This window comes from Dysidea avara, chromosome 5, assembly GCF_963678975.1.
Source record: "Dysidea avara chromosome 5, odDysAvar1.4, whole genome shotgun sequence".
NCBI classification, from domain to species: Eukaryota; Metazoa; Porifera; class Demospongiae; order Dictyoceratida; family Dysideidae; genus Dysidea; species Dysidea avara.
In genome coordinates, this window is record NC_089276.1 from 27,093,676 (window position 1) to 27,118,908 (window position 25,233).

A 25,233-nucleotide genomic window follows, 5' to 3' on the forward strand; every position below is an offset into this window, starting at 1 on the left:
CAAATACACCGTATACTTTTAATTATATGCATTAATTTACACTATGGACTGTATAATCAAGCTGATTAAGTGTAAATCAGAATGTAATTTACAATTCATAATATGAAATTCTAGTCACAAATCAATATGTAAGGTACATGCTTTCTTTCTGTAGGGTAGCTATATCTGAAACGAAGGTCCTCTACATAGAAATAAATTTGATTAAAAATCTGCTTTTTGTAATACAATAATACCAACATGAAATTCAGATACAACAAATGTATCCGACCAGCTTCTGGTCAGCTCCGTGTCCATTAAGGAATCATAGTCAAGTTGCTAGAGTACTGGCCTGATAATCAAAAGGGTCCAGGTTCAATTCCAGGTTCCATTGTTGTTGTTTCCTTGAGCACGGAAATTTACTCACATTGCTTCAGTGTATATACCAGCTTTAGGGGACCTGGTGTCTACTGGGGAAGCAGCCTGCCAAGCTGTATCATCAATGGATGCCTGGTATTAACTGGGAACCAGCTATCCTTGTCTTACACAGCAGGAGAAGTCCAGCTGGTAGCTTACTCGTTACCGTCATATGGGTTATATACTAGTCCTTCCATGGTATAAGACAACACCTATCTCTCCTTTAGCTATCTTGTATCCATATCATTTCTCTGTACATAAAGAAATGTCACCAAATTATGTTATATAAGAATAAAGAATACCACATATACTCCAATTGTGCTGCACTCTCGAATGGTACCACAGTTGGGAACCATAAAGAGTTTTATCCTTGCTTTTGAAAATAATATTAATTGTACCACACACCCTCGAGTAATAACGCACTATATGTGACTGACGTCTCAGCAAAAACCCAACTTGTTTGCACGTTAAAAAAGTTTTTTTATTCACTCAGCAATATCAGCAGTGTCCAAGGAATGGACCACCAAAGTTTCAGCCTTCTGTGGTGTGTAAATTTGGAATTATAACGATAGACAGTAGGAAGAGCAGGGTAATCGATATGTACAGTGACTATACTGAAAATAAACTACAGGCGCTTACATTCGCAGCCATAACTTCCGTTTGGATTAGTCTACAATGTTGTAATTTGGCTTAAAGCGTTCACCATAGATCAGTACATCAGCCAAAGTATAGTATTAGTCCTGTAGATACTTGTGCATATGGATATGAAGGCGGTTTGGTAGAAGAAACGATGACAATCTTGTTTACGTTTACCGCATTGTAAACAAACACACGTGACACGCATACCGTTGTAGCTGGAGAAACGGAACAGAGATTTTGGAACTCTCCATGAACAGGCGAATAAGATGGTATATAGTTTTAATCGATTTGCATCTTCCTTCTTCGAGTACTGGCCCTATAAAAACTAGCATAGTTAATGCGTAATTTTACAAATTATTTTTAAATTTCAATTTTCAATACGTATGCTTGTGCGAACAAGTCGGGTTTTTGCTGAGACGGTCACATAATTTATAAATACTCATTACTACTATAGTATTCATCTCTATCTTGATTAATGGAAGGCATAGCCCTGGTTAACTTAAAAGGATATTAGTTAGTAAACTGACTAAGTAACACGAAGGCGTGACATGGTTGTGTTACAAGGACTTGAAATTGTGATTGTTATATTTATACAGAATAGCTAGTAGTGGCAGCTGTACTGCACCCTCAAATAATGCTGCATGGTGCAGCACTATTCAAAGGGTTGTATTCTAAACCCTTACAGCGCAAGTCAAGTAAATACAGTACATTTTCAGTGGCTAACACACCATACAAACTGAATGGGTATGTATGGTGTGTGTAAGACACATACAACAAAGAAAGTCATACACACATTGACTACAAAGGACAAGACAACTACAGTACTAACAGTAACATGCCAATCATTATACACTTACTATGACTTCCAGCAATGCCGCACCAAATTATGGGCAAGTCAGCTGGTCAATACATGCGCTGCAGCAATACCGCATCAAGGGCAAGTCAGCTGGTCAGTATGTGCACTGCTAACAATACCGCTCCACTTTAGGGCAAGTCAGTTAGCTAGTACACACACTGCCTGCAATACCGCACCAAGGGCAAGTCAGCTAGTCAGTATGTGCACTGCTAACAATACCGCTCCACTTTAGGGCAAGTCAGTTAGCTAGTACACACACTGCCTGCAATACCGCACCAAGGGCAAGTCAGCTAGTCAGTATGTGCACTGCTAACAATACCGCTCCACTTTAGGGCAAGTCAGTTAGCTAGTACACACACTGCCTGCAATACCGCACCAAGGGCAAGTCAGCTGGTCAGTATGTGCACTGCTAACAATACCGCTCCACTTTAGGGCAAGTCAGTTAGCTAGTACACACACTGCCTGCAATACCGCACCAAGGGCAAGTCAGCTAGTCAGTATGTGCACTGCTAACAATACCGCTCCACTTTAGGGCAAGTCAGTTAGTTGGTACACACACTGCCTGCAATACCGCACCAAGGGCAAGTCAGCTAGTCAGTATGTGCACTGCTAACAATACCGCTCCACTTTAGGGCAAGTCAGTTAGTTGGTACACACACTGCCTGCAATACCGCACCAAGGGCAAGTCAGCTAGTCAGTATGTGCACTGCTAACAATACCGCTCCACTTTAGGGCAAGTCAGTTAGTTGGTACACACACTGCCTGCAATACCGCACCAAGGGCAAGTCAGCTGGTCAGTATGCACACTGCTAACAATACCGCTCCACTTTAGGGCAAGTCAGTTAGCTAGTACACACACTGCCTGCAATACCGCACCAAGGGCAAGTCAGCTGGTCAGTATGTGCACTGCTAACAATACCGCTCCACTTTAGGGCAAGTCAGTTAGCTAGTACACACACTGCCTGCAATACCGCACCAAGGGCAAGTCAGCAAACACACACACAACGGTTCATCACCTCCATGGATTTCTTACCTGTTTGCTTGAGTGCACACAGATACAACCCGACTCCTGAACAAGCTTGAGACTTCACGCAGGAATACCACATACGCGCGTTAATTCTGTTAAAGGTCACCACGTGAAATAGCTGCCTTTCTTTTTGGTTTACCTTGATTCTAGTACGTAACGCCACTACAACAGTACGTTGTGTCCGCTAGAACGAGGACTGGAAGCATACAGAATACGGTTGAACACAACTCGAGGTAGAAACAGCAGTCCCTTTCTCTTCCGCGGTTGCATCATGTGATAAAGCCCACGTGCACTTGAGCTACACTTTGAACTGTGCGGTTGGCACAAGTGGGTTGAGAACTTGATGAAGAGTGTCGTGATATTACCGCCCGGGATGCTCTTGTCGTCCTGCAGTTATTATTATTTTTTTTTCCCGGGGTAACCAGTACCCCTTGCCACCACCCCTAGCACTAAATGTTGAAGTGCTAGACAAAAATTGGACTGAGATTAAAGGGAGCAATTTAAATAATTAGGGGGGAGGCACCCGACCCTCTGATAGTACAAGGTCAAGTGCCCTATGGCTGATGGGACAACCACTGTGGAAGCGCGCCCCCCTAAGGCACGCAATCGCTGAGCGGAGCAACGAGAAGCTGATGCGACAACGTAGCCAAGACATCGCGCTGCTGTAGGGAACTTCTCTCTTCAGGGACAGTAAGTAGGCTAGACGTTTGTAAAAGATGCTGGTACATCCACCGATTCCACCAAACGTTGAAAAGACTAATGGGGTAAATGAACCCATCTCAACCTCCCTAATCCTCTGCTCATATTTCCTACGTTTCTCCTTTTCAAATCTCCGATACAATGAAGCCACTGGTGTAGCACGGTATGACGAAGCAGTTGGATTAAACACCTTAACATCAAAGAAAGCCCGTTGGTGGTGACCACCCCAGAACCCAACAGCTGAAACATCCAATCGTGCTCCATCCTCACGATTTGCAGTAGCGTATGTGAGTGTTTCACCAGAGAAAGACTGTAAAGGGGGCTCAACACACACATCAGTACAGACTTCTGACAGGATGGCAGCAGTAAAATCCCTAAGTTCGTTGTGCCGAAGGGGTAACGAACTTAGGGATTTTAAATGACAACACACAAATGGATTTAGGGATTAAATGACAACACAGAAATGTTCAGTGTTGTCTGTTCAGTGTTGGCGCAGAGGTAATCTTCACAGAAGAATCAAACTCAGCATCAGAATGAGATTTGGGATCACAGATACCAAGACTACCCAGTCTAACAGGTAAGGAAAAAAGAGCCCTCTCCACATCACTAATAGATCTCCCAGTCTGTGCGGGCAAAAGTTGAAGAGAGATGATGTCTTCCAGTGGTTCGAGAAGGGAGGAGATTGCTGGGATGGTACGCACAAAATAGGTCCACTTGCTACACAAGCCATGCGTAAATGCAGCATACGCAGCATGAGGGTGAGTTTTTACAATATTAACCAGCCGGCGAACACAACGGGACCATGACTCGACCTTCTCAGTAATGTATGCCTCAGTAAAGGCGCGGGAACCAAGAGCAGCTCCAAGATGACGTTTGTCCTCTACAGTGATGCTTACTCTTGTGCCAGCAAACTGTTGTTTGGCTTCATCTAAACGTTCTGGTTTAACAATCAACCATGTCTTCGCAGCATTAGGAAAATACCCATACATGAAACCAAGGTCCTTGAGCTTACACCACCAGTCATGCAGGCCCCGCAGAGTGCCCCCAGCCATCGCATCATCGGAAAACCAGACTTGTGCCACATGGGGATCCTGCAGTGAGGCAATTAATGGTGTAACGCTGATGGAGTACATAGCCATGGCTAAAGGATCGCCTTGTGTGGTTCCCTCAGAAGAAAGTATATGGCGACCATCAATGAACAGGGGGATGTCTTTCCGGTAAGTGTTAATGAGAATGTTGGCAAGAGGAGGGCACAATGACTGCATATTATGGAGTGACACCTGACGATTAAGACAATTGAATGCATTTGAAGCATCCACTAACAACACCCCTTCTGTTGATGGATCAGAATAGATGGATCTCATGGCATGGACAGCTGCCTCACAGCCCGCATCCTGCCCCGCACACAGCTGAAGTGACCCAGCTGCCTCCAAAATGTCCAGCTTAATGATCAGCAAAACAGCCTTGGCAATGATCCGTCTCACCACTTCGCCTATTCCAATAGGACGTACTCCGGGGCATTTGTTGAGGGCAATGAGACGGCATGCCACCAAAGCATCGATACCACCAGGATCAACACAGGAGATGCACAAACGGCGAGCAACCAGTGCCAGAGAGTTACACAAATCATCAGATGCCCGCTGGAATGAGGTACAAAGGCGTCTCCATCCATAGGCATCCAGTCCAGATGGGCCTGCAGAGCACTGAGTTCGAAGGGCAGCACGACGAATCACAGTCCCATCCAGGGCATCAAAAATCACTGGATGAAATTTTTCATCATTATTTGACAATGGCTTGAGGATATCAGGGTGAGCAGGCTGACACTGAGGATGTTTCTTCAAAAGTTCATTATAAACGGTCCAAGAAGGAGAGTCTGGATCCAGAGGTGTATCTAGTTTCATTGGAGCGCCGGAACGCTCGGTGGAATCAATGAGATTGATAGCAGCCTTCACATTGCCACGCAACATGTGGTTAGCAAATCGACGGCACAAATGTTCAGTGTTGTCTGTAGTTCGTTGTCCCTAAGTTCGTCGTCCTGCAGTTACGAGTGGTGAGAGACATCTTATATTATGAGGCTTTTGGTGATCTGCAGTGCTAACTTCCGGGCACACACGCCTGTCCGAATCATTAGTGTTGCGACCGCGTGTATTAATGCTGACTAAACTACTGGTAAATCATCATTGTACCCCCGCTATTATGTCTTTGTATCTCGTTGTTTGACAGACTGGGTTTTAGATCACAACATGACAATGCGGTGAGACCACAAAAATTCATTAGCTGTGATTGAAAATTTACAGGTACAGTATGGTTATTATATAGCTGACTAAAGTTTACCAAACTAGGAATTACACCTTGATGTCACATCTAATAATAAACTTTGTTCAGGAGGACTGAGATGTTGCTGTGAAGCACACCATGTTTGAATATATTATAGTGCCAAGGTCAGCTAAGGTACAGTGTAAATGTGAGGTCACTGTTGTTCCAAACTAGGTATCCCATTGAATCACACCTCATTGATCAAGGAACTCTTGGCCTTATAATAATTGCCGATGGGAGCAACCAGCAATGATACCTTAACTCATCGTACTGATATAACACTGAGTTTTGCAGTGGTCACTCGCTGGGCGATCTGCCACTTCTCTCTCCAAGGTACAGCTTTGTGAAAATCGATAAAAATGTTACAAATGTTATTACAAATTTAGCGGATTAGGTGAAATAAAGTGCAGTAATGAAAACTTGCACAGGTGCAATGACATTGTTTCTCACAGAACGTGTATAACATGCTTTCTGTTATAGAATAAAAGCACTAGTCCCATGAGCTACAGCAATGGGATACTGCATTAACAGGTAAATACGTTGATGTTATGTCATAATATATATCTTGCATGGCTAAAATAATTTTTTTGTGCGTTATAACCCTTTCATGGCTGTAACTGGATTTATCCGGCACGATGGTATAAAACATGCGCTGAGTGCAATTCCAAAACATTAGTGCGTCTATTGTGCATTTCATAGTATGATGCGCTAACCCTGAAGTGGGCATGCCCACAGAGGTCCCGTTTCTGGGATAACCGGATAGTTTGTACACTATTGCGGGTTTATTACATAACCCGGTAAAACTTTTCTCTGGAAAATAGGGCTGTTTTGTTTATATTTGAGTAGACAGTAATATTTGAAAAAGGCACATTGTTATAATAAATAGGCTAAGACAACTGGCAAGTAACTGGATGGTTTTTCAGACGTGTGGCATGATTCAATTGTGTGCGTATACACATGCGTGACACTGGATTTGTGATAAAACTTGAAGAAACCAGCCGTGAAGACGATAATTCAGTAAGGAAACAATAAAAAATAGTTTCTTACGCTGTAAGACTTATTTGTAGATAGTTTATTAGTGGCCGCCTGTTTCGCAAGGCTGCTTTTAGCGTATTTTGTAGTTTTGTTGTCTTATAATTACTTTGTGGTTTTATTTATGTAAACGAAAACAACCTAGTCAAGATAGTTAGTCCACAGCATTTACGTAGTGGTAAGTGGTTTAGTGTACAGTGAGGCTTATACAGCATGATTCGGTGTGCCTTGTAAAGTGCACCGGGAAATTCAGCCATGAAAGAGTTAATTAATAATGTTGAAGGATGCACAATACGGAAGTTTGGTATCACTACGTTATACTGTAAAATTGAAGGGGGGGAGATCAGTTGTATATTTATTAAATAATACTTCTCAAGCTATAGTTTAAGATTAGAAACTCTTTTTGTCCCTGTTTTAATTTTGAAGTGAACATAGTTGTAAATTTTCTGCTATGTAGATGATACTGCTATATATATGCTACCATGTCTCAGCTATCTTAATTTCCTCTAACAGGTAGAAATGAAACAGTGGCATCTGGAATGCCAGTGAGGCCTCATCTAACAGCTTCTTCCAAGTGCCTGCCAGTTCATCATCCCTTGTGAAGTTGCCTCTATCAAGATGTTCTGACCCATGTCTTCAGTGAAGATCATCCAGCTCTACTAAATGATCATTTCAGATGACCATATCACTGACAGTACTAGACTTTTGCAATATGTGACGTATTGTTGTCTTGTATCCAATTTACTGGTAATGTGGCTGTAATTTTTGGCTGTAAACAATAATTTTCAAACAATATTCATATTAATATCACTGTTAATTTACTGCATGGTATTTGTGGTATAGTAAACTAACTGTAAACCACCACTGAAATTTACTGTTAAATTACTAGTGTTGTGTGTCTCACAGTAAACCAACAGTAAAGCAGAAACCATAGTGCTGCTGGTGTAGTAAGTTTACTCATTGGTTCACTGTTGATTTACTAGTTGGTGTATTATAAGTAAATTATCAGTAGCCAAAATGTTCCCATCTGTTAATTTACTGCTTGATTTTTTTGGGGATTTACTTCCTGTAAAACAACCAGTAATTTTACCAATTACTATTGATTCACTGATAGGTAATCTAAGAGGCTTCAAGCAGTGTACCCATTTGTGTTCATTAGTTTTACCTAGATTTTTCTCACACTTTGTAAAATTATTATAAAACGCAAATGTGTGATTCAATTACCTTGAAATTTGATACAGATATAAAGGTGATTTTACGCACTGAGTTTGCAAGGAATCCCACGGTGCTATAAACGTTATGTTTATTCACCATCACATAAAATGAACATTTATCATTAACTAGCATTGGTACCTGCCCTACGTGCAGGACTATAAACATTTTAATGCCACAAACAGACACCAAGCATTAAACGCCATGTAGCTATGTAGCATGCATTTTTTAACTGTTAAAATATGAAGTTTATTTTGTCTGTGGTTTTGACAGGAATGTAGCTCAATTATTTAGTGAGATGTCTCTACACTGTTAAAACAGTTGGCTGCATATCACACCAAAGTGTGTATGATATGCCTCCTCGCACCGAGCACACCATTCTCTGTGTGTATTACTGACCATTTTACCTAATGTATGTATCGCACACCGTTATTGTGGTATGATCTGCATCCATTTAAATACTGTACAATTAGAAATGTACATTTTGAAATATCATCAATTACAATTATTGTTCCAGGGTTTCAAGTCTTGTTAATCCAGCAGAAATCAATAATGCGAAGATGAACAGTAACCATGGGAACTGCAACGATCAGTTTCTCCTATTTCTGTAACCAATGTTGCAAGTCTATAGGGTAGTATGATACTGAAACCAATAAAGAATGTTCTTACCACAGTTGTCAGTAATAAACATCCTTCAGCAGCAACGTATAATTCCGTCAATAAGTATTTTATATTATAGTACAGTACATACATATGGACATACCTCAATAATGTCTGTATGACTGCACCAAATCAGTTATATAGTGTTCCGACTGTGAATTCAAGTTGAGAATACATTACACATTATTATATTTTACAATTTTTACCATGTTTGGTAGTCTGACCATCAATTCTGTAGCAGTACATACTTGTATCAGTCTATCACTGCATGCTATGTCGATGTCACTGGAACTACAAAGGATAGAGTAAGACCATTGATGAACTTGGTCTCAGGGAGACTTTTGTACGTACCATCACTCTATCCTGTCACTTCTGTCTACTGCTGCTTCTCTGCCACCTTGTCTACATGAAAACTATAAGCTAAAGCAAGTAGCACAGTGTTACCAACCTGTCATCCATCACGCCGAGCCGGCGGAGCCCAGCAAATGTGAATGGCTACTTGACTTAGGCATATAATCGGCTTTGGCATAGTAGGCACTAGCACAAACGAACCATCAGCACATGGACGACAATTAAAGTCCGTAGTTGCCTACAAAGGTAACAGTTAAACAATTACAGAAAACAGTGAACAAACCCCAGCTGGTATCAGGGCTGGGGGAAGCAAAATATTTTTGGTCAGGCACACTATCTAGGGGAGCACACTGAAAGGAGTAACCGTACAGTGTGCAAAGCACACTCAGCGAAATGCTTCGCATTTCGCCTTCTAGGGGGGTCTGGGGGCATGCCCCCCCAGAAAAATTTTGAAAATATAACCTTCTGAGTTTAAATTTGGTGACAATTTTGACTGGAAATTGGTATACAGATAAAAGAAGTTTTGTTTGTCTTAAGCATGTGGTATTTGATTTATGTAATACTAGTACAGCAAAGAGTAGCTATGGGCTGTATAATATACTCAAAACCCATATGCATAGGTTAATATTAACAAACTCTCAGTATTGCTGTACACTTTATGAAAATACAAACATGCACATCCTGCATGTTAAGACATATACATGTACAACAATAATATAATTTAAATGTTTCTTTTATGTAGGTAGTCATACTGGACACTGACGCAAATACAATAGTTACATGCACATAGCCATCAAATGTTTTCCAGTTCAAAGTTGCCAAACACTTTCCTTCTTTCTTCATTGGCAGTTGAAAACTCAGTTAGTATTGATTTAACATCTACGGTATCAGTTAGAGATTTATGTATATGTACTACCATCATGTTGTTCAAACGTAATTGTGTCATTGAAGACCTCAAATAGGTTTTAACATGGCGGAGTGCTGATGCGCTTCTCTCTGAAACAGCATTGGTGGCTGGCATCAAAGCAATCAGCTTTACAAGCAAAGACACTTGTGATAACAGAGATAGCTGTGCTGGAGGCAAAGATTGAAAACATTTATGAATGTCACAGAATTGTAGGTGACGGCCACTAACTACAATTTTCATTTGTCCAAGTAGCTCAAGTTGAGTTTCAAGTTCAGATTTACTAAAATCTGATGCGTAAAAAGACACCACTTCATTGAGCTCCTGCAAATGGTCTTTCTTAGTTGCAGCCTTAATAATAAGCTGCTCTAATGTTGAGTATGTTTTATAATCCTTTTGCTGAAAACGATTTTCAATTGTAGCAATGATTGAATCAACACTTTGAAAGTATATTTGCTTATAATGCTGTTTGACATCAGGAGGGTGATAAGGTTCAGCAGTGCCATCTTCATAACGTCTAGGACGTTTGCGAGCACAAGGTAAGGTTGGATCTTTGACTTCCAATGAGTTTTGGATAGTTTTAGCAAGTTCCCAAAACAAATCAAAATCGTCATCTGTTCGAATTTTCTTGAAAACTTCTATGCATAGTTTGGCCACACTATAAGCCTCTCCTGCTGACATGGCTGTAGCTTGCAAAGTTTTGCTTAAATTGTCGGTGTGCTTTAGAATCCGCTCACCTAACAAAAGACCAAACAAAAAATCAAAATCCTTCATTTTTGATCAAACTCCATTTATTCTAGCCTTTATTTCTGATTGTGAGCAAACTTTTAATGCTTCATCCCATGTTGCTTCTAAAGCAGAATAGTTGACGCGTATCCTCTCAAGGGATAAAGCACGCACAGTTCAACGGGTTGGACAAAGGTTTCGTATGCCCGGGGCTTGTGGTGTGAGTTCTTGATGAAACTTGTGAAAAATGGCATCTCTCCTAGGTGAATATTTGAAAAGCTTGCATATTTCAGGCACTAAATCGAGAGCATCACACATGCATTTAATACTTTTCAAAGTGTCGGACACAGCAAGATTTAAACTATGGCCATAGCAATGCAAATAAAGTGCTCGTGGCTCAAGTTTTTGAATGTCAGATGCCACTCGCTTCATGTTGGAAGCCCCATCATAACACTGGGCTCTACACATTGACATTGAAAGAGTCATGCGGCGCACAGTATCAGTGACAACATGAACAATGGTAACAGCAGTTATGTCATCAACATGATGGAGGCCTACAAAATCCTCATGTGCTTCGAACTTGTCATCAACCCATCTTATACACATAACAACCTGCTCTTTATTTGAAGAATCCGTGACTTCATCTGCCTCCACTGCAAAATAACCTGCTGCCTTTATGTCTGCAGCAATTCTACGCAAGTGACTGTGAGCCAAAAGCTTAATCACCTCATCCCGTATGTGGTGATCTGGGTACTTGTTTGTTTTTTACGTTTCATTATTTCTAACATCCCTGGATCGTCATTTGCACGCAGCAGCATTAATTGGTAAAAGTTTGATTCCTTCTCACAGCCACCACCGCCATCTTCTGATGGAATCCAATTGCCTCTGAATGGTAGGCCTTGTCTGGCAAGAAAGATGACATTTTGAAGAACTTTTTGCAAGTAAGCTCTGTTGATTGCCCTTTGGTTGGTACCAGCAGCAGCATAATGCTCACCAATATCTTTGTATTTGTTCATGACTAAATCAGCTGCCCACTTGTGCATCTAAATTAAAAAGTAGAGAAACGAATGTAGTGATGCTCAAACTAGTGCGGTATTAAACAAAGCAGTTTGTTACGATATAGCTATGAATAATAATAAAAACTTACGTGGGAGCGTTCGTGAAGAGGAAATCCTCCGTGTTTCTCTCCAGTGGCATCCTTCCAATACGTATAGCCGCGGGTGAGAAACGCATCCGATGTTTTGCTGGTCGATCAGTGAGCAATTCCTGACTCTTTCTTGTTGCACTGCCTTAATACAAACAAAGCAAAACGCTTTATCTTCTGTCTCGTAGTACGTGATCCATGGCCACTTATCGAACCACGAAGATTGGAAGGAACGATAGGTCGGCTTTTTGTCCCCAAACTTCCTCTTCGGAAAAGCAAAAGTCTTCGGGTGATTGGGTTTATCACCCAACACTGGAAGAAACAAGTCTTCGTTATAATCAACTTCCACGGGCACCTGTTCAGAGCTGCCGCAGCCTTCCGCGTGCATGCCAAAAACGTAATTCGATTCGATTGTGGGTTTGCTCTTTCAAATAAAGTAATAATTACCACAAATGAAAAATACAAATTAAAAATATTCCTGACATCCCATCACGTACAGGGACGTACAGAGTGCTACTGAAAAGATATATAACGGAGGAATCAACAAGACCAATTTACAAGTGAGCCCTAGGCTACACGTGCCATTAATCAGGGAAATATACGCACACACCCCCGACACACCTTTTTAAAGCCACGCCGTTCTAATTCATTGTCAGTTGCTGCTAGACTATTTTTTCTCTGTGATTTGCAGGGGAGAATCGCCAGCCTGTCTACATTGATGGAAGTTTCTACACTGATAAATAAAAGTTAACACGAGCACACCGCGGTACACTTAAATAAGATGTCATTCCCACTGTCTGCTGTAGTTGTTAACATTATTCTGTTATATCCAGTCCTTGTTTTCACTGAGCTCTAATCTAAACTTATAGCTACTGAAACCAAACGTGCTGACAAGTTTTGCAAGCCCAACTAAGTGTATACTCAGCATGCCTACACCTAGCAAATTTTAAATATCACGTTACTCATTAGGTCCCTATTCGGTGATTATTAGTTGGCAGTTGCTATTCACACGGTCACGTGTGAATAGCATAGAGCTATTCGCACGGTCACGTGTGAATAGCATAGAGCTATTCGCACGGTCACGTGCAAATAGCACGGAGCTATTCACTTACGTGACCGTGCGAATAGCACAGATCCTCGCTCAGAGCTATTCGCACGGTTACTAAAAGAAGACAGATGCAGTTGGCATTTGTGTACACAAAGATCCTTTACATGGCATACATCTTCGGGGTATGTACGTGCATGCGGGGAGTATAATGGATACGTCACCGAATTTGGTCGTGTGAGTCCAAGGATACACCATGCATCATAGTGCACACGCATTAATGTGTTTTCTCTGCTAGCTGTGGGTTGTGTAGTACTGTACTTACATATTATAGCCACCGTTGTAAAATATGCAAGCATGTCTCTGTTAGACCCAACTGCATGGGTGGTAAAATGTACGCAGTCATGAAGTTCATAATCAGTTAGTCAGAGTTTATAAACTGATATGGTAAAATTAATAAGTAGAGATTTACAAAATAGCACACATTGTAAAGTAGCAGATTAATTAGATCAAAATAATCCAATAGGAGTCATGCAGTCTGAGTCAAAAACATTGCCAAGTGCATCCTCGCATCCCTTTAGTTACAAAACCACATTTCTCCAACAGCATTCATTCTCTTGGACTGTTCCAAAGTGATACGAACGCAAGAGTGATGCTATCCTACAGTAAACAAAGTAATTTATCATTAGCATACAAGCATAGACTAGGCTTAATTTTACCTTAATTCCATCACATACATCACTTTCATTGTTTCTCCAGTAGAACAAGTAGCATCCCCTTGTTTAGTTATTGAACTGCGGCTAGGGGGTCTACAACTCCGAGGAATATGAATGGACAGAATTTGATTCTAAAATTGGAAAAATTTTCTGTAATACCTGACAAGCAAGAGTCAGCACCAGGATTCACTGGGCATTAATTGTCAAATCACAATGTCAAGACAATTGAGCCTATAATGTGATAGCAAAAGCAACACACACCAGGGGTGAATCCATACAGACTTTTGGAAAGGGGGTCAAAATGGCATGCTACATTGTCTAGTTTGGTAAAGTGAGACCTCTGAAAAAAGGTCACAGCCTGCTGACAATACCAGCCCACACTACCATGCAACTATTATTATCATTATTAATGGATGGATATACATACAGGGTTACAAAAATTAAGTTTAGGCACTAGGCCTTGTTCATATCCATATCCTATGTCATTCCAATAATTATCAAGACTTGCTTTGAAAGTACAGATTGTTGGCGCTGAAACAACTTCTGCTGGCAGGGAGTTCCATGTATTCAGGGGCGGATCCAGGGGAGGGCACAGGGGGCACGTGCCCCCCCCCTTAAAAAATGTATATAAGATCGAGATACTCTAATAGAGCAGTCAATCACCAATCACTCTAATAAAGCAGTCATAGTGTTCATGGGGAAGTGTAGCTTACTTAGGAAGCTATAAATAAGATTTTATTTTACATAACATACGTGATATAATATATTTGGTAAAGGATAACTAGCTATTATTGTTGTGACCTTTTTTATTTTTTTTTATTTTTTTTTTGCTCTTCAACTTTTTTCAGCAAGGTGCCCCCCCTCTTTCCAGACTCTGGATCCGCCCCTGGTATTTATCACTCTCTAGGTGAAAAAATTTGACCTTAAAAGTAGACGTGGTGGTTTTTTGAAAAGTTTCAAGTGGTGTCCTCTTGTGTGATGCACAGAGCTTAAAGTACCTTGACCAGTCGACATCATAATAACCGTGTAAAAGCTTGTAAACTTCAATTAGATCCCCTCGTTGTCATCGATAGTAAAGAGAATAGAGTCTGAGTTTTCTTAACCTTGACTCATAAGGTAGTTTGACTAGTTCATTCACAAGTTTAGTGGCCCGCCTTTGTACATTTTCTAGGGTGTCAATGTCCCGGGCTAGATATGGACACCAAAGCTGGACACAATATTCTAGCTGTGGCCTAACATAAGTTTTATACAGGAAGATAAACAATTCTTTAGAGAATTTTGTAAATGTTCTTTTAAGCATTCCCAGGATTCTGGTTGCAGCAGCTGCAGCTTTATCACAGTGCAAAGAAGGTTTAAGAAAAGATGTTACCCATACACCTAGATCTTTCTCAAAATCTATCTTTGTTAACTCTACAGTAGACCCCAAAGTTTCCATTGTATAATTTGCTCCTGTGCTTTTACTATATGCATCACTTTGCACTTTTCTAAGTTAAGATTCAGTAACCAGATTCCATTCCATTCTTGCATGTTGATCAAGTCTCTGCATGGAGTTTTGTCACATCACATATGTTTTTAATTATTGAAAATATCTTTGTGTCATCTGCAAAAACACCAAATTCAGACTGGATAGCTTCGACAATATCATTTATATATAACACAAAAAGCAATGGACCCAGTACTGATCCTTGAGGAACTCCACTATAGTTACTCCAGTCCATTGAGACACACTTCCATTGGCATTGAGTACTATGTATTTATCACTGCCATAAAAATCCTTAAGCTCGCTACACACTGTTCTAATACTATGACAGCTTCATTAGAGTGACTGCTCTATTAGAGTATCACGATGTTGGTATACTACCTTGGCCTCCTCCCTGTATTCCACACGGCCGTTCCGGCACCCTTACCCTTAAATGCAGTCCGAACATTTTCCTCCGTGTGCGCAAACAAAATCTATACCTCAAATCTTCATTGTATACCTTCGATGGTGTACGTTTTGCTACTGAATCTATTGCCGGATCTTGATTGATGTTGATCGTTTAATTGGACGAATTCCGTTCTTTCAAAGCTCTTTAAGATCATCGTAACTCTCGAATTCGCCTCCTATACAAAACATCGGGCATGTGACGAAAGAACACAGAGAAAGGTCCAGAAAGAAAAATCCCGCTCAAAGCCACGTGTAGTTTTCGGAGATGAATGAACCGTGTACTATCCGTAAAATAATAACATCACGTGACTGCCGTGCGAATAGCACGAAGCTATTAGTACGTGACCGTGCGAATAGCCACTCCGTTATTGGTTTCTCATCCAGCCTTTCTAATTATTATGATGCGGGCGGGAGGGTATTACCATTATGCCATTATTTTATAATATTAACACTCTGATGTACAGACCTTGTCCAAATTATCTTTCTTTCTTACTACAAACATTTCCTTCACCAGCTGATTCTACTTTTCGTGATCGCCAACTGTTTTTCGACAGTCAGCTGAAAGCCTGCTTTGATGAAGTCGATAGAGCACGATTGCAATTGGCACTGCAGCAATTTGCTAAGGAAAACAACAGTTCTCCTGGTGATATATAGCGCATTGTAGCGTTCATCAACAAAAATTATAACAGTTTGGTATCACGTGTTCTTCTGAGCATGCGCAGAGTAAATAATGGCTTATCATGCGGTAGCTTAAGAAGGATGCGGGCGGTGGATGAGAAACTAACAATCACCAAATAGGGGCCTTAGCTATCGGTCATGTTGAGAAAGTGTTTTATTAATTCTATAGTATTCTGATCGGATGTCAGAGTTAGCTGGAATGAAGTTATTCTTCAAACAAGAGTATACTCATTCAACTTACAAAAATGTGAATTTCTTAGAATCACTAACAAGAAGCACCCAATACTAGCTCAATACACACTGCAAAGTAAAACTATAAAAGAGGTAACACATGCTAAGTATCTAGGTGTAACTATCGACAAAAACCTATCCTGGTCAGAGCACATTAAACAAATTACTAAAAAGGCCAATAACACCAAATGCTTCTTGCAACGTAACTTGAGCAAGTGCCCTCTCCAAGTCAAAAGTAACTGCTACAAAGCCCTGATTAAACCTATCTTAGAATATGCAGCCACAGTCTGGTCACCCCACACGCGAAGAGACATCGATGCTATAGAAAATGTCCAAAGACGAGCAGCACGGTTTGCATTTAACAACTACTCTAGATATTCCAGTGTCACTGAAATGTTATCTAACCTTAATTGGCCTACCTTAGCCAGATGCAGGAATGAACAGAAGGCTACAATGTTATTTAAAATTATATCTCACCAAATCGACATTAATGCTGATGATTTCCTTTTTTCTAATCCTAACCTACATCACACCAGAGGCCATGATAAGAGATTTTTAACCCCAATGACTAGAATTGACTGTTATAAATTTTCTTTTTTCCCCTCTGCAATCAATATTTGGAATTCCTTACCCCAACACGTGATTGATTTAACAGAGATTGACCAATTCAAGCACAGCCTAGCTGGACTAGTAACTGTTTAATAATTTATCAATGTGTATATATGGTCTTGTGTACAGTAAATATTGTATAATTGTATAAGTTTGTTTTCCTTTTGTAATTGACAGTAGCAATTGTACCCTTTTTGTGCACCATACTCTTTTGAGGTCTGCACAACAATCAATAATAATAATAATACTATGCCTACAGGAAGGTAAAGGGTTAAAGTTATTAAAAAGCATAAAATTAATTTTTATTTTCAACAGTTTTAAAGAACGAGGTGTGGTGAATGCATTGTTAAACCTTACTGAGGTTAGTACTTTAAAATGGTATCACTTGTATACTTAACAAGTTCAAAGTATGGTGTACTTTATTGCATCAGATTTTGCATAATGGTTTTCCTTTGATGTCATGTTCTTTTCCTTTGATGTCATGTTGTTGTGTATTGTGTATACATGATTAAATGGCAACGACTTGTCATAATGGTTTTTTTTTTTTTTTTTTTTTTTGTAGTCACAGAAACGTTGTGGGGTTATTGCAGCTTCTGCTGGTAACCATGCTCAAGCACTAGCCTATCATGGCAAGAAGCTCGGTATTCCTGTGACAGTGGTAATGCCAATAGTATCTCCTATTACTAAACTACAGAGGTGTGAACAATTTGGTGCTGAAGTGATCATCCAAGGAGATGATGTCGTAGAGGTATTGTAATACTTTCTTGACTGCTTCTATATACCGTCTGTTTGTACAGTCAAAGGACCATGCAATGAAGATAAGCAATGAGACAGGAAAGGTCTACATTCACGGGTAAGTCAAGTCATGTTGTGTATAGGAACTAATTATAAGCCTTACATATGGGGAATATATTGGTAGATATGATGATGCCAACGTCTTGGCTGGCCAAGGGACAATTGGCATAGAGGTGATTGACCAGATGAAAGATATTGGAGCGCCACTGGATGCCATTATCGTACCTGTTGGCAGAGGTTGTCTTATTGCTGGAATATCTGTTGCCATGAAGCAATTATCTCCCGACACAGAAGTGATTGTGAGTTGAATGAAATTACGCCCACTAAATATCATGTCATGTAACTATAGTACTTCCTGTGTTGTGAGGCTTTTTATGTCACTTTTGGTATAGGAAAACAATACATTATTTCATTAGAATTCTGGAAACTAATACACTACCCCTGTGTGTGAATGGCTTTACAGTATAGTAATGTTATGGTTAGGTTATATTTGATTGGGTAAATATGTCACTAATCAACCCTCAAATAAGGTTTTCTATATCAATCTTTGTTTATGTACCAATCTACAGACTAATCTACAGACTAATCTACACACATTAAAGTGTTTTTATCTTTTCTGTGTTGCTTGTATAGGGTGTAGAATCAGACCATTGTGATGCATTTAAACAGTCATTTGACAAGAAAGAATTGGTCACAGTTGAAGCACAGTCAACGCTAGCAGATGGACTAGCTGTATCGAGGCTAGGTACTCGATCTTTTATGACAGCCTCTCATCATGTTGACAGAGTGGTGACAGTCAGGTAAATGTGTGGTTGTCAGTGAGCTCATGATATGGTGTGTGTTATGATATATAGTGAGAATGAGATTGCTGTTACCATTTTACGGATAATTGAAGTACTAAAGACTGTAGTGGAAGGAGCCGCAGCTACTGGTCTTGCTGCTTGTTTGTTTGGAAAACTGAACCATCTTAGGGGAAAGAAGTTAGTATAGTGTGTGTGTGTGTGTGTGTACAGATAGTACTTATATTATTTTCCTTCTTACAGTGTGGCAGTGGTGTTAACAGGATCAAACATAGACACACCAGTTCTCAACAGATGTTTAGAACGAGGCCTGGTCAATGATGGCAGATTAATGATGTTTCAAGTGCTCATTACTGATCGTCCTGGTGGCCTTAGTGAGCTACTAAAACTCTTAGTACAACACAATGCCAGGTATATACAATAAGTCACTCATATTGTACTTATTGTATTTTAATACATACAGTGTCCGAGACATATTTCATGAGAGGCCATGGGTACAAGAAGATATGTATTCAGTAGAGGTAAAAAAAAATTTTTTTTGCGACTATAAATAGACACTGTTTCTACACATGGAATTGTCTTATTTTAGTGATAGTATTTTTGTTTTTCATATAATATAGGTGAGGTGTTCGGTGGACACTATTGGATGGAAACAAAGCTACCAATTGAAAGTTGCTCTTGAGAAGAAATATGGCAAGAGGATTTCTTGGGGAAAAGACAAAGTACTAATGATCTCTGGCACAATCTAAAGAGTTTATTACATTGGAGATCGGCTGCCATGACTACCACAGCCTTATTGTGACAATTTATATTTTTAAAGCACTGAAGCTAATCTGCATAGCTATAATTTATGTAAATAAGATTTTTTTTGTATCGAGTCATTTTTATATAAAAAAATATCCTAGTAAAACACACAACTACAGTGTTAAAACAGGGGAGTAACAGTAACTATGGGAGTAAAATATTTTACTCTGAAAGGGGAGTTTGGATTACTAGGAGAGTAACAGTAACCCACTAAGGGTAAAGAGAACTCCAAGTAAGTGAAGGCACCAAACTGAAGAGTTCCCATTACCAGCTAGCTATAGTAGCTAAGGTGAACTCAGTGAGCCAGTATGGCTGAGGCCACATATGAATGAGCCACATGCAGGTTATAGCTGTCTCACTATGTTATTTTCTCCAATAACTAACCAGTTCAATTCTAGTCACTCAATGTAAAAAAGGAAAGTAATTATTTAGGCTTCCTTTTCAATGGCAGCCATTTATTCATGTTACAGGCTAACCAAGGCATAGTGAAGGAAACAGACAGTACGAAAACAGGAGGACGAATTGTTACTCAAGAGTCAAGAATATTTTGAAATACGTATGTATAATTATTAAATACCATTTCTATTGCAAGCGCATTATTTAGAGTGAAGAGTATTGCCATAGAAACGGCTTCTTTAACAACAAAGCCGTGTTGAGTAGTTGAAAGCGGTTTGCTTCTCTGAGGAATTGTAGTGCTTAAAGGTGATACTAAAGTGTTTACTTGTGTGTTCGTGAATAATTACTGGACGTTCACTAGAGTCTATCTCGTTCATTGTTTCTTCAGGTACGTTTGAGCATAGATAATAGACCTTATTCATTTAGAACAGTAAGCGCCCTCTGATGTCACGCGAAGCCATACAAGGCACTCTATTTGCCATGGTGATGGTCTTTCGGACGCCATTTTGAGTTCTAAAACTGGGCGAGCACAACGGTTGCTATCATGTTACCATAGTTATGGTACTGCAAATGGCGAATTTGGCGGAGAATTGTGATGTTACTATGGTTTTAGTATTGCAAATGGCGGACAACTCCTTCGCAACGGGTTATAAGCGCTATGAAATTAATTCAGTGAATAAGATCTATACACCTGAGATCTATACACGTAATAAAGGATTGGCAACGCGCCTATTAAACCTGTAGTGACGTCACGTACAATCCTCGTTACGGTTCGTCATCCAGTTAACGCGCCCTCTCACCCGTTGCTAAACGCACTAGGCTGCTTCATTCCTTGTACCGTAGCAGGGTACTACTGAGTACAGACGTAAAGCTTAGTTCAAACGAACGTACATCTACTAAGGTGAGTATCTGATGTAATAAAATAGTGAAACGCACTGTCAGTTTTAACCCAGCGCAAGATAAGGCCCATGGCTTCATGGCTTTTCACAGTTTTGGAGTTTTAACAAGGAAACTGAAGTGCTTTTTTCCGAACAATGTATAAAGAATTAATCGTAACCATTAGTAGAGTGTCATGCTTTGCTTTGTGTAGGCGTACCACTTACCCAAACTATGGTTTGAAGCTGTTTCATTGTGCTGGGTTTTGGAGTTTTGTCGTGGTACCATGAGGAGAAACATTAAGTTACTATTCAGCACAAGAGAGCTCAATGTTATGGTGGTGTTATGCAAATATGCATGAGCTCAAATTCAGATGTGGCATTAGCCATCAAAGTATGTGAAAATGGGATATAAAAGGTGTAGTGGAACAGAGCATATTATCAACATGAAGGAGCTGTTGGTGCTAAAGAGTAGTGTATCGTGACTTCAAGCTTAGACAGGGAATGATGAGCATATCTATAAATGTAGCAGCTCACAACAAATACCATCCACTGGATATCAAGTGACGTCCTTGTGTTTTGTCACAAAAAATAGACATTCCCTTCAAGTGCTGGAAACTAAGTCTAGCTAGTTCACTTTGTTATAATAATTGATATAAACAATGGACACATATTATACTAATTATCTGAACTCCTATGCACCACCTGCAGCTCAAATACCTGATAACTGAAGTTGTACAAAATCTCTTTACACAATGTTACTCAGTTACAAAGTATGAAAAATAACTTCTCTAATAGAACACTCGCTACTCTAATAGAGTATTAAATTTTGGCATACAGGTTTGGATAACTGAGATTCCACTGTACACCTGTAGAACATTTGCCAGTAGGTACCACATCCCAATGTATAGTAGTCAAGGTAATTATGACTGTTGCAATCATTGCATTCAAGCACTAGTAGTAGTATTCATATCAGATAAAACAGCAGCAACATCACAACCCTCAGAGTCACAAATGACATGGGACTCTCACACACAATCTCAAAAGAAATCTTAAATTCTGAACTCTGGAATAACACAAAATCAGTGAGGCTTCCAGGTCCAGGATGGCTTGGAGTTAGCTAGATAAATGACTGATGGGATGTTCCATTAATTGATCTGTGCAAAGCACACCTGCATTTCCATTGAGGCTGTCGGCCACTCCATTTTGTGCAATAATATAAGTGTGAAATCCAAGTAAAACCTAGATAAAGATTTATATTATTGAAATACTAACAAACATTTGAAATCCCTGAACATTACACAATTTAGAGATGTTGGTTAAGAGGTCTGTCACTCAGTGAAATTTTGTTGATCAAAGTTCAGAAATTTGTCAAAACGATTACTTTTTTCGGATACTTTCCTCATACCTAAAACAACAGCCATTGCGAGATCTTTCATGTAAATATGGCCCCCTTGGTATGGTTTCCTACAAACAATTAGCCCCAGATATAAAAGGAAACCTCACCATTGAAATTCGCTTACTGCACTATTTAGTTGTTATGGTCATAGCACACAGTAACAGTTGTCAACAGCACATGCATTATTAGGATTTTCTGAGTGACTGACCCCTGGCATTGGTGACCCTAGTCACCCACGCAATACAACACACATGTAAACAACACGACAAAAACAGAATGGAGTATTCAGTGAACTCTTATCCTCCACCACACACATACACACAGCCTAAGCCGGCACCTGTACCTATTGCCACCCAAAAAACCAACACTGGGATGCCTGTGCACCACTCAGGCACTAGAGTCTTGTGCAGGGACTATATATATCTCACAGGGAGAGGTCGCAGAACCCAAAGTTCCACAATGACCACTAAGTTGAGACAAGGACAGTGAGGCAGCATAGCCAAGTGGCTAGAGCACTAGCCTGGTAATTGAAAGGTTCCAGGTTTGGTTTCTGGGTTTGCAAATTTAGTGCCGGTTTCCTTGAGCAAGAAACTTTGTTCACATTGCTCCAGCTGTATACAGTTGGGGACCTGGTGAGCTGTCACAGCAACATCAATGGGTACCTGGCGTTTACTGGGGAAGCAAATTCCCAATATACATACAATATTCATCTCGAGCTCTCCATTAAAAAAAACATTGCCACTGGATACATAAGGTATTTGCTGCTGAAGCCCTAAACGAGCATACAATCGGCTTAAATCCTGGTTTACATAGTCCATCCTTATTATGGAGCGCATCGAATCCTTCAGTGCCTTGATAGGATTCGATGCTCATGTGAAACGGTAAGACTCCACGACTCACCAGGCCGGTTGCTGCCGCGCCCAAAATCCGCTGGTTGATAGCTCACTACGATCGATACTGGTTACATGAGTAGTTCCTCTCTATTACTGGATAGCGAAATAACAGCACTGGGAACGATAAAGCGGAGCATTCATGTCGGGTAGCCGTATCTATGACAATAGACGCGCATAAGTTACATAATAAGTCACGCGACCGTAACGAGGATTGTCTATTAGTTGCTATGCGCGTTGCCAATCCTTTATTACGTATATTATCTATGGTTTGAGCTCATATCTGAGTCGTCTCGTGTGACACACCGGTTTATTAAACGAACGCCGTTATGCACCGAGAAGCCCCTCGCGAAATTAATTTTAGAAGTCACGTGCACCAGCGCGGTGAACTCCCTAAGTCGAGTCAATGAAAAAGGTCAGACGCCCCAGTGGAGTTAAATATGCCATTGATTCAACAATTAGAATACTGGCTATAGAAGGAGTTACATTATCCAGCATAGTAAGGTATACATTATCTATGTATTCAGGTACTTCGCACTTGCAATTGTACGTGGACTGTTTTTATGGGGCCAGATAAAGTCTTAGGCTTCCTTGGCTAGGGTAGTGTCTGATTGCCTAATCATTGGACTTAATGATCATGAATTGACCATACACACTTTTTGGGCGCATGGGGTTACTGTACACTTAATAAAGTCAGATGACATTTAATGTATCTTAGGCTATCAGTGTAGGTCACTGTTATTATTAAATATGATGAGGAATGGTGTAATTACTTGTATAAGGGGGTGTAACTGCTGTAGGTAGGTCTGTGATTATGGTCATAGATATAATATACTACATACCCGGGATTGTGTACTGCTGGTTTTCAAAGGAACAATCTGTGTTGTACTTGTTAATACTTTTCCTTTGCAGTCTACTGTGCCAGCGTTGTAGTAGGGGGCATAGTACTGGGACTATCTCCTACCCTCTACAGTTGTAATGGTTAGGGGACAGATCTTGACTGGCTAAGTATCGAAGCCAGTAAATTGCAATTGGCACAAGCTGAGTGGTACAACAATGCCTATGTGCTTTGTGTTGTTTGAAAGGTGTTGGGGAACTCAGCTTTTTCAATGGCTAAATAATCATGTCACTTACTATGCCACTGTTGGTTGAGTGGACACAGACGAATGGTTTAAGATAGGCATGACGATTATAGCCTGGTTTTCTGAGCCATTACTTGATGAAATATGGCGGCAAGTTTGAGGCTTGTAAAATCACTTTCATGATAATTATGCTGTATTTCAAGCATTTTCCTGGTAATTCAGTCTATTATCCTTGTACTGTCTACTAAATGCTTTCACATTACTAAAATCACCAGGAGGTGGCCAGTTTTACAGGAAACGTTTACAATACCGACAGAACACCGTATAGTAAAGTACAATGTGGAGTGGCATGTTGATAAGTGTTAACAAAGTCAGTATGCAATCCCGTATATAATATCTATGTTGTGGTCAAGGCAACTTACAGTGGGTCAATGATCAAGGCTACAAAACTCAGGCCACAATTGAAAGCTGTTTGTATTTAAATCTAGTTTATGGTAACTTGCAAAATGTCCAGCACACATTTCTTTGTGAAGAATTGTAATGTTTCTTTTGCAGCTATTGCACGTACCAAGTGAAATATACTATATTGCAAGCGTGTATTAGATGGCTAAATTTCCTATGGAGGCATATGTCCCCAGACCTCTGTAGAAGTATGTGCAAATTATAACAATTTTCCACTTTTATGAGACGGTTAAATAGCTTTGTAATACATCTTACAGTATACCATTCCAGCAATGTGTATTGTGATGGGGATAGTTTGTACCCACATGCCCAATTATTGCATGCAGGCCCAGCCACAGGCCTAGGGTCTTGTAATGCTGTCATGCTAGCAAAATCAGCCCTGACACTGTAGATAAAAGAAAAAATTCACATTTTACTGCAATATTGATTTTAGAAAAATAAAATTAATGTAATTGGACACTACCTCAGGATGAGAAGGGATTAATGGGGTCACTATAGTTGTGCTTGTGACTAACATATTGCCCTCTCTGTGTACAACAGAGAAATATGAGGAGGGAGGATTAGA

At 40.1% G+C, this 25,233-nt stretch overlaps 3 protein-coding genes and 3 long non-coding RNA genes across 11 annotated transcripts; 2 read left to right on the forward strand and 4 right to left on the reverse strand.

Moving 5' to 3' along the window:
• Nucleotides 1-46: 46 nt before the first annotated feature.
• Nucleotides 47-3,250, reverse strand: LOC136255991 (uncharacterized). The gene is made up of 4 exons (XR_010701267.1): nucleotides 3,055-3,250; nucleotides 2,922-3,007; nucleotides 234-644; nucleotides 47-181 (listed from the first exon to the last, which is right to left on the reverse strand). It is a non-coding gene; the product is annotated as an uncharacterized lncRNA (long non-coding RNA).
• An 831-nt stretch (nucleotides 3,251-4,081) lies between these two features.
• On the reverse strand, nucleotides 4,082-5,581 carry LOC136255149 (uncharacterized). The gene has a single exon (XM_066047869.1). It carries the CDS (start codon nucleotides 5,579-5,581, stop codon nucleotides 4,082-4,084), a length of 1,500 nt encoding a protein of 499 aa, XP_065903941.1.
• Nucleotides 5,582-5,644: 63 nt separating this feature from the next.
• Nucleotides 5,645-7,757, forward strand: LOC136255990 (uncharacterized). 4 transcript variants are annotated; one of them, XR_010701264.1, is made up of 6 exons: nucleotides 5,645-5,868; nucleotides 5,912-6,055; nucleotides 6,105-6,263; nucleotides 6,317-6,358; nucleotides 6,411-6,461; nucleotides 7,476-7,757. It is a non-coding gene; the product is annotated as an uncharacterized lncRNA (long non-coding RNA). The 4 variants fall into 4 exon arrangements; XR_010701266.1 differs by having other exon boundaries at nucleotides 5,645-5,783; nucleotides 5,838-5,868; nucleotides 6,317-6,461; XR_010701263.1 differs by having other exon boundaries at nucleotides 6,317-6,461.
• Nucleotides 7,758-8,484: 727 nt separating this feature from the next.
• Nucleotides 8,485-9,486, reverse strand: LOC136255994 (uncharacterized). 3 transcript variants are annotated; one of them, XR_010701272.1, is made up of 5 exons: nucleotides 9,283-9,486; nucleotides 9,186-9,236; nucleotides 9,041-9,125; nucleotides 8,844-8,956; nucleotides 8,485-8,799 (listed from the first exon to the last, which is right to left on the reverse strand). It is a non-coding gene; the product is annotated as an uncharacterized lncRNA (long non-coding RNA). The 3 variants fall into 3 exon arrangements; XR_010701271.1 differs by having other exon boundaries at nucleotides 8,844-8,986; XR_010701270.1 differs by having other exon boundaries at nucleotides 8,844-9,125.
• Nucleotides 9,487-9,978: 492 nt separating this feature from the next.
• Nucleotides 9,979-10,770, reverse strand: LOC136255150 (zinc finger MYM-type protein 1-like). The gene has a single exon (XM_066047870.1). The coding sequence runs from the start codon at nucleotides 10,768-10,770 to the stop codon at nucleotides 9,979-9,981; it is 792 nt and encodes a 263-aa protein (XP_065903942.1).
• Nucleotides 10,771-12,445: 1,675 nt separating this feature from the next.
• Nucleotides 12,446-19,677, forward strand: LOC136255995 (L-threonine ammonia-lyase-like). Its single transcript, XM_066048902.1, has 12 exons — nucleotides 12,446-12,519; nucleotides 16,495-16,549; nucleotides 17,410-17,428; nucleotides 17,481-17,526; nucleotides 17,728-17,913; nucleotides 17,963-18,018; nucleotides 18,085-18,259; nucleotides 18,594-18,760; nucleotides 18,815-18,940; nucleotides 19,004-19,171; nucleotides 19,224-19,281; nucleotides 19,381-19,677. Exons 2-12 carry the CDS (start codon nucleotides 16,507-16,509, stop codon nucleotides 19,507-19,509), a joined length of 1,173 nt encoding a protein of 390 aa, XP_065904974.1. The 5' UTR covers nucleotides 12,446-12,519; nucleotides 16,495-16,506; the 3' UTR covers nucleotides 19,510-19,677.
• Nucleotides 19,678-25,233: the final 5,556 nt, after the last annotated feature.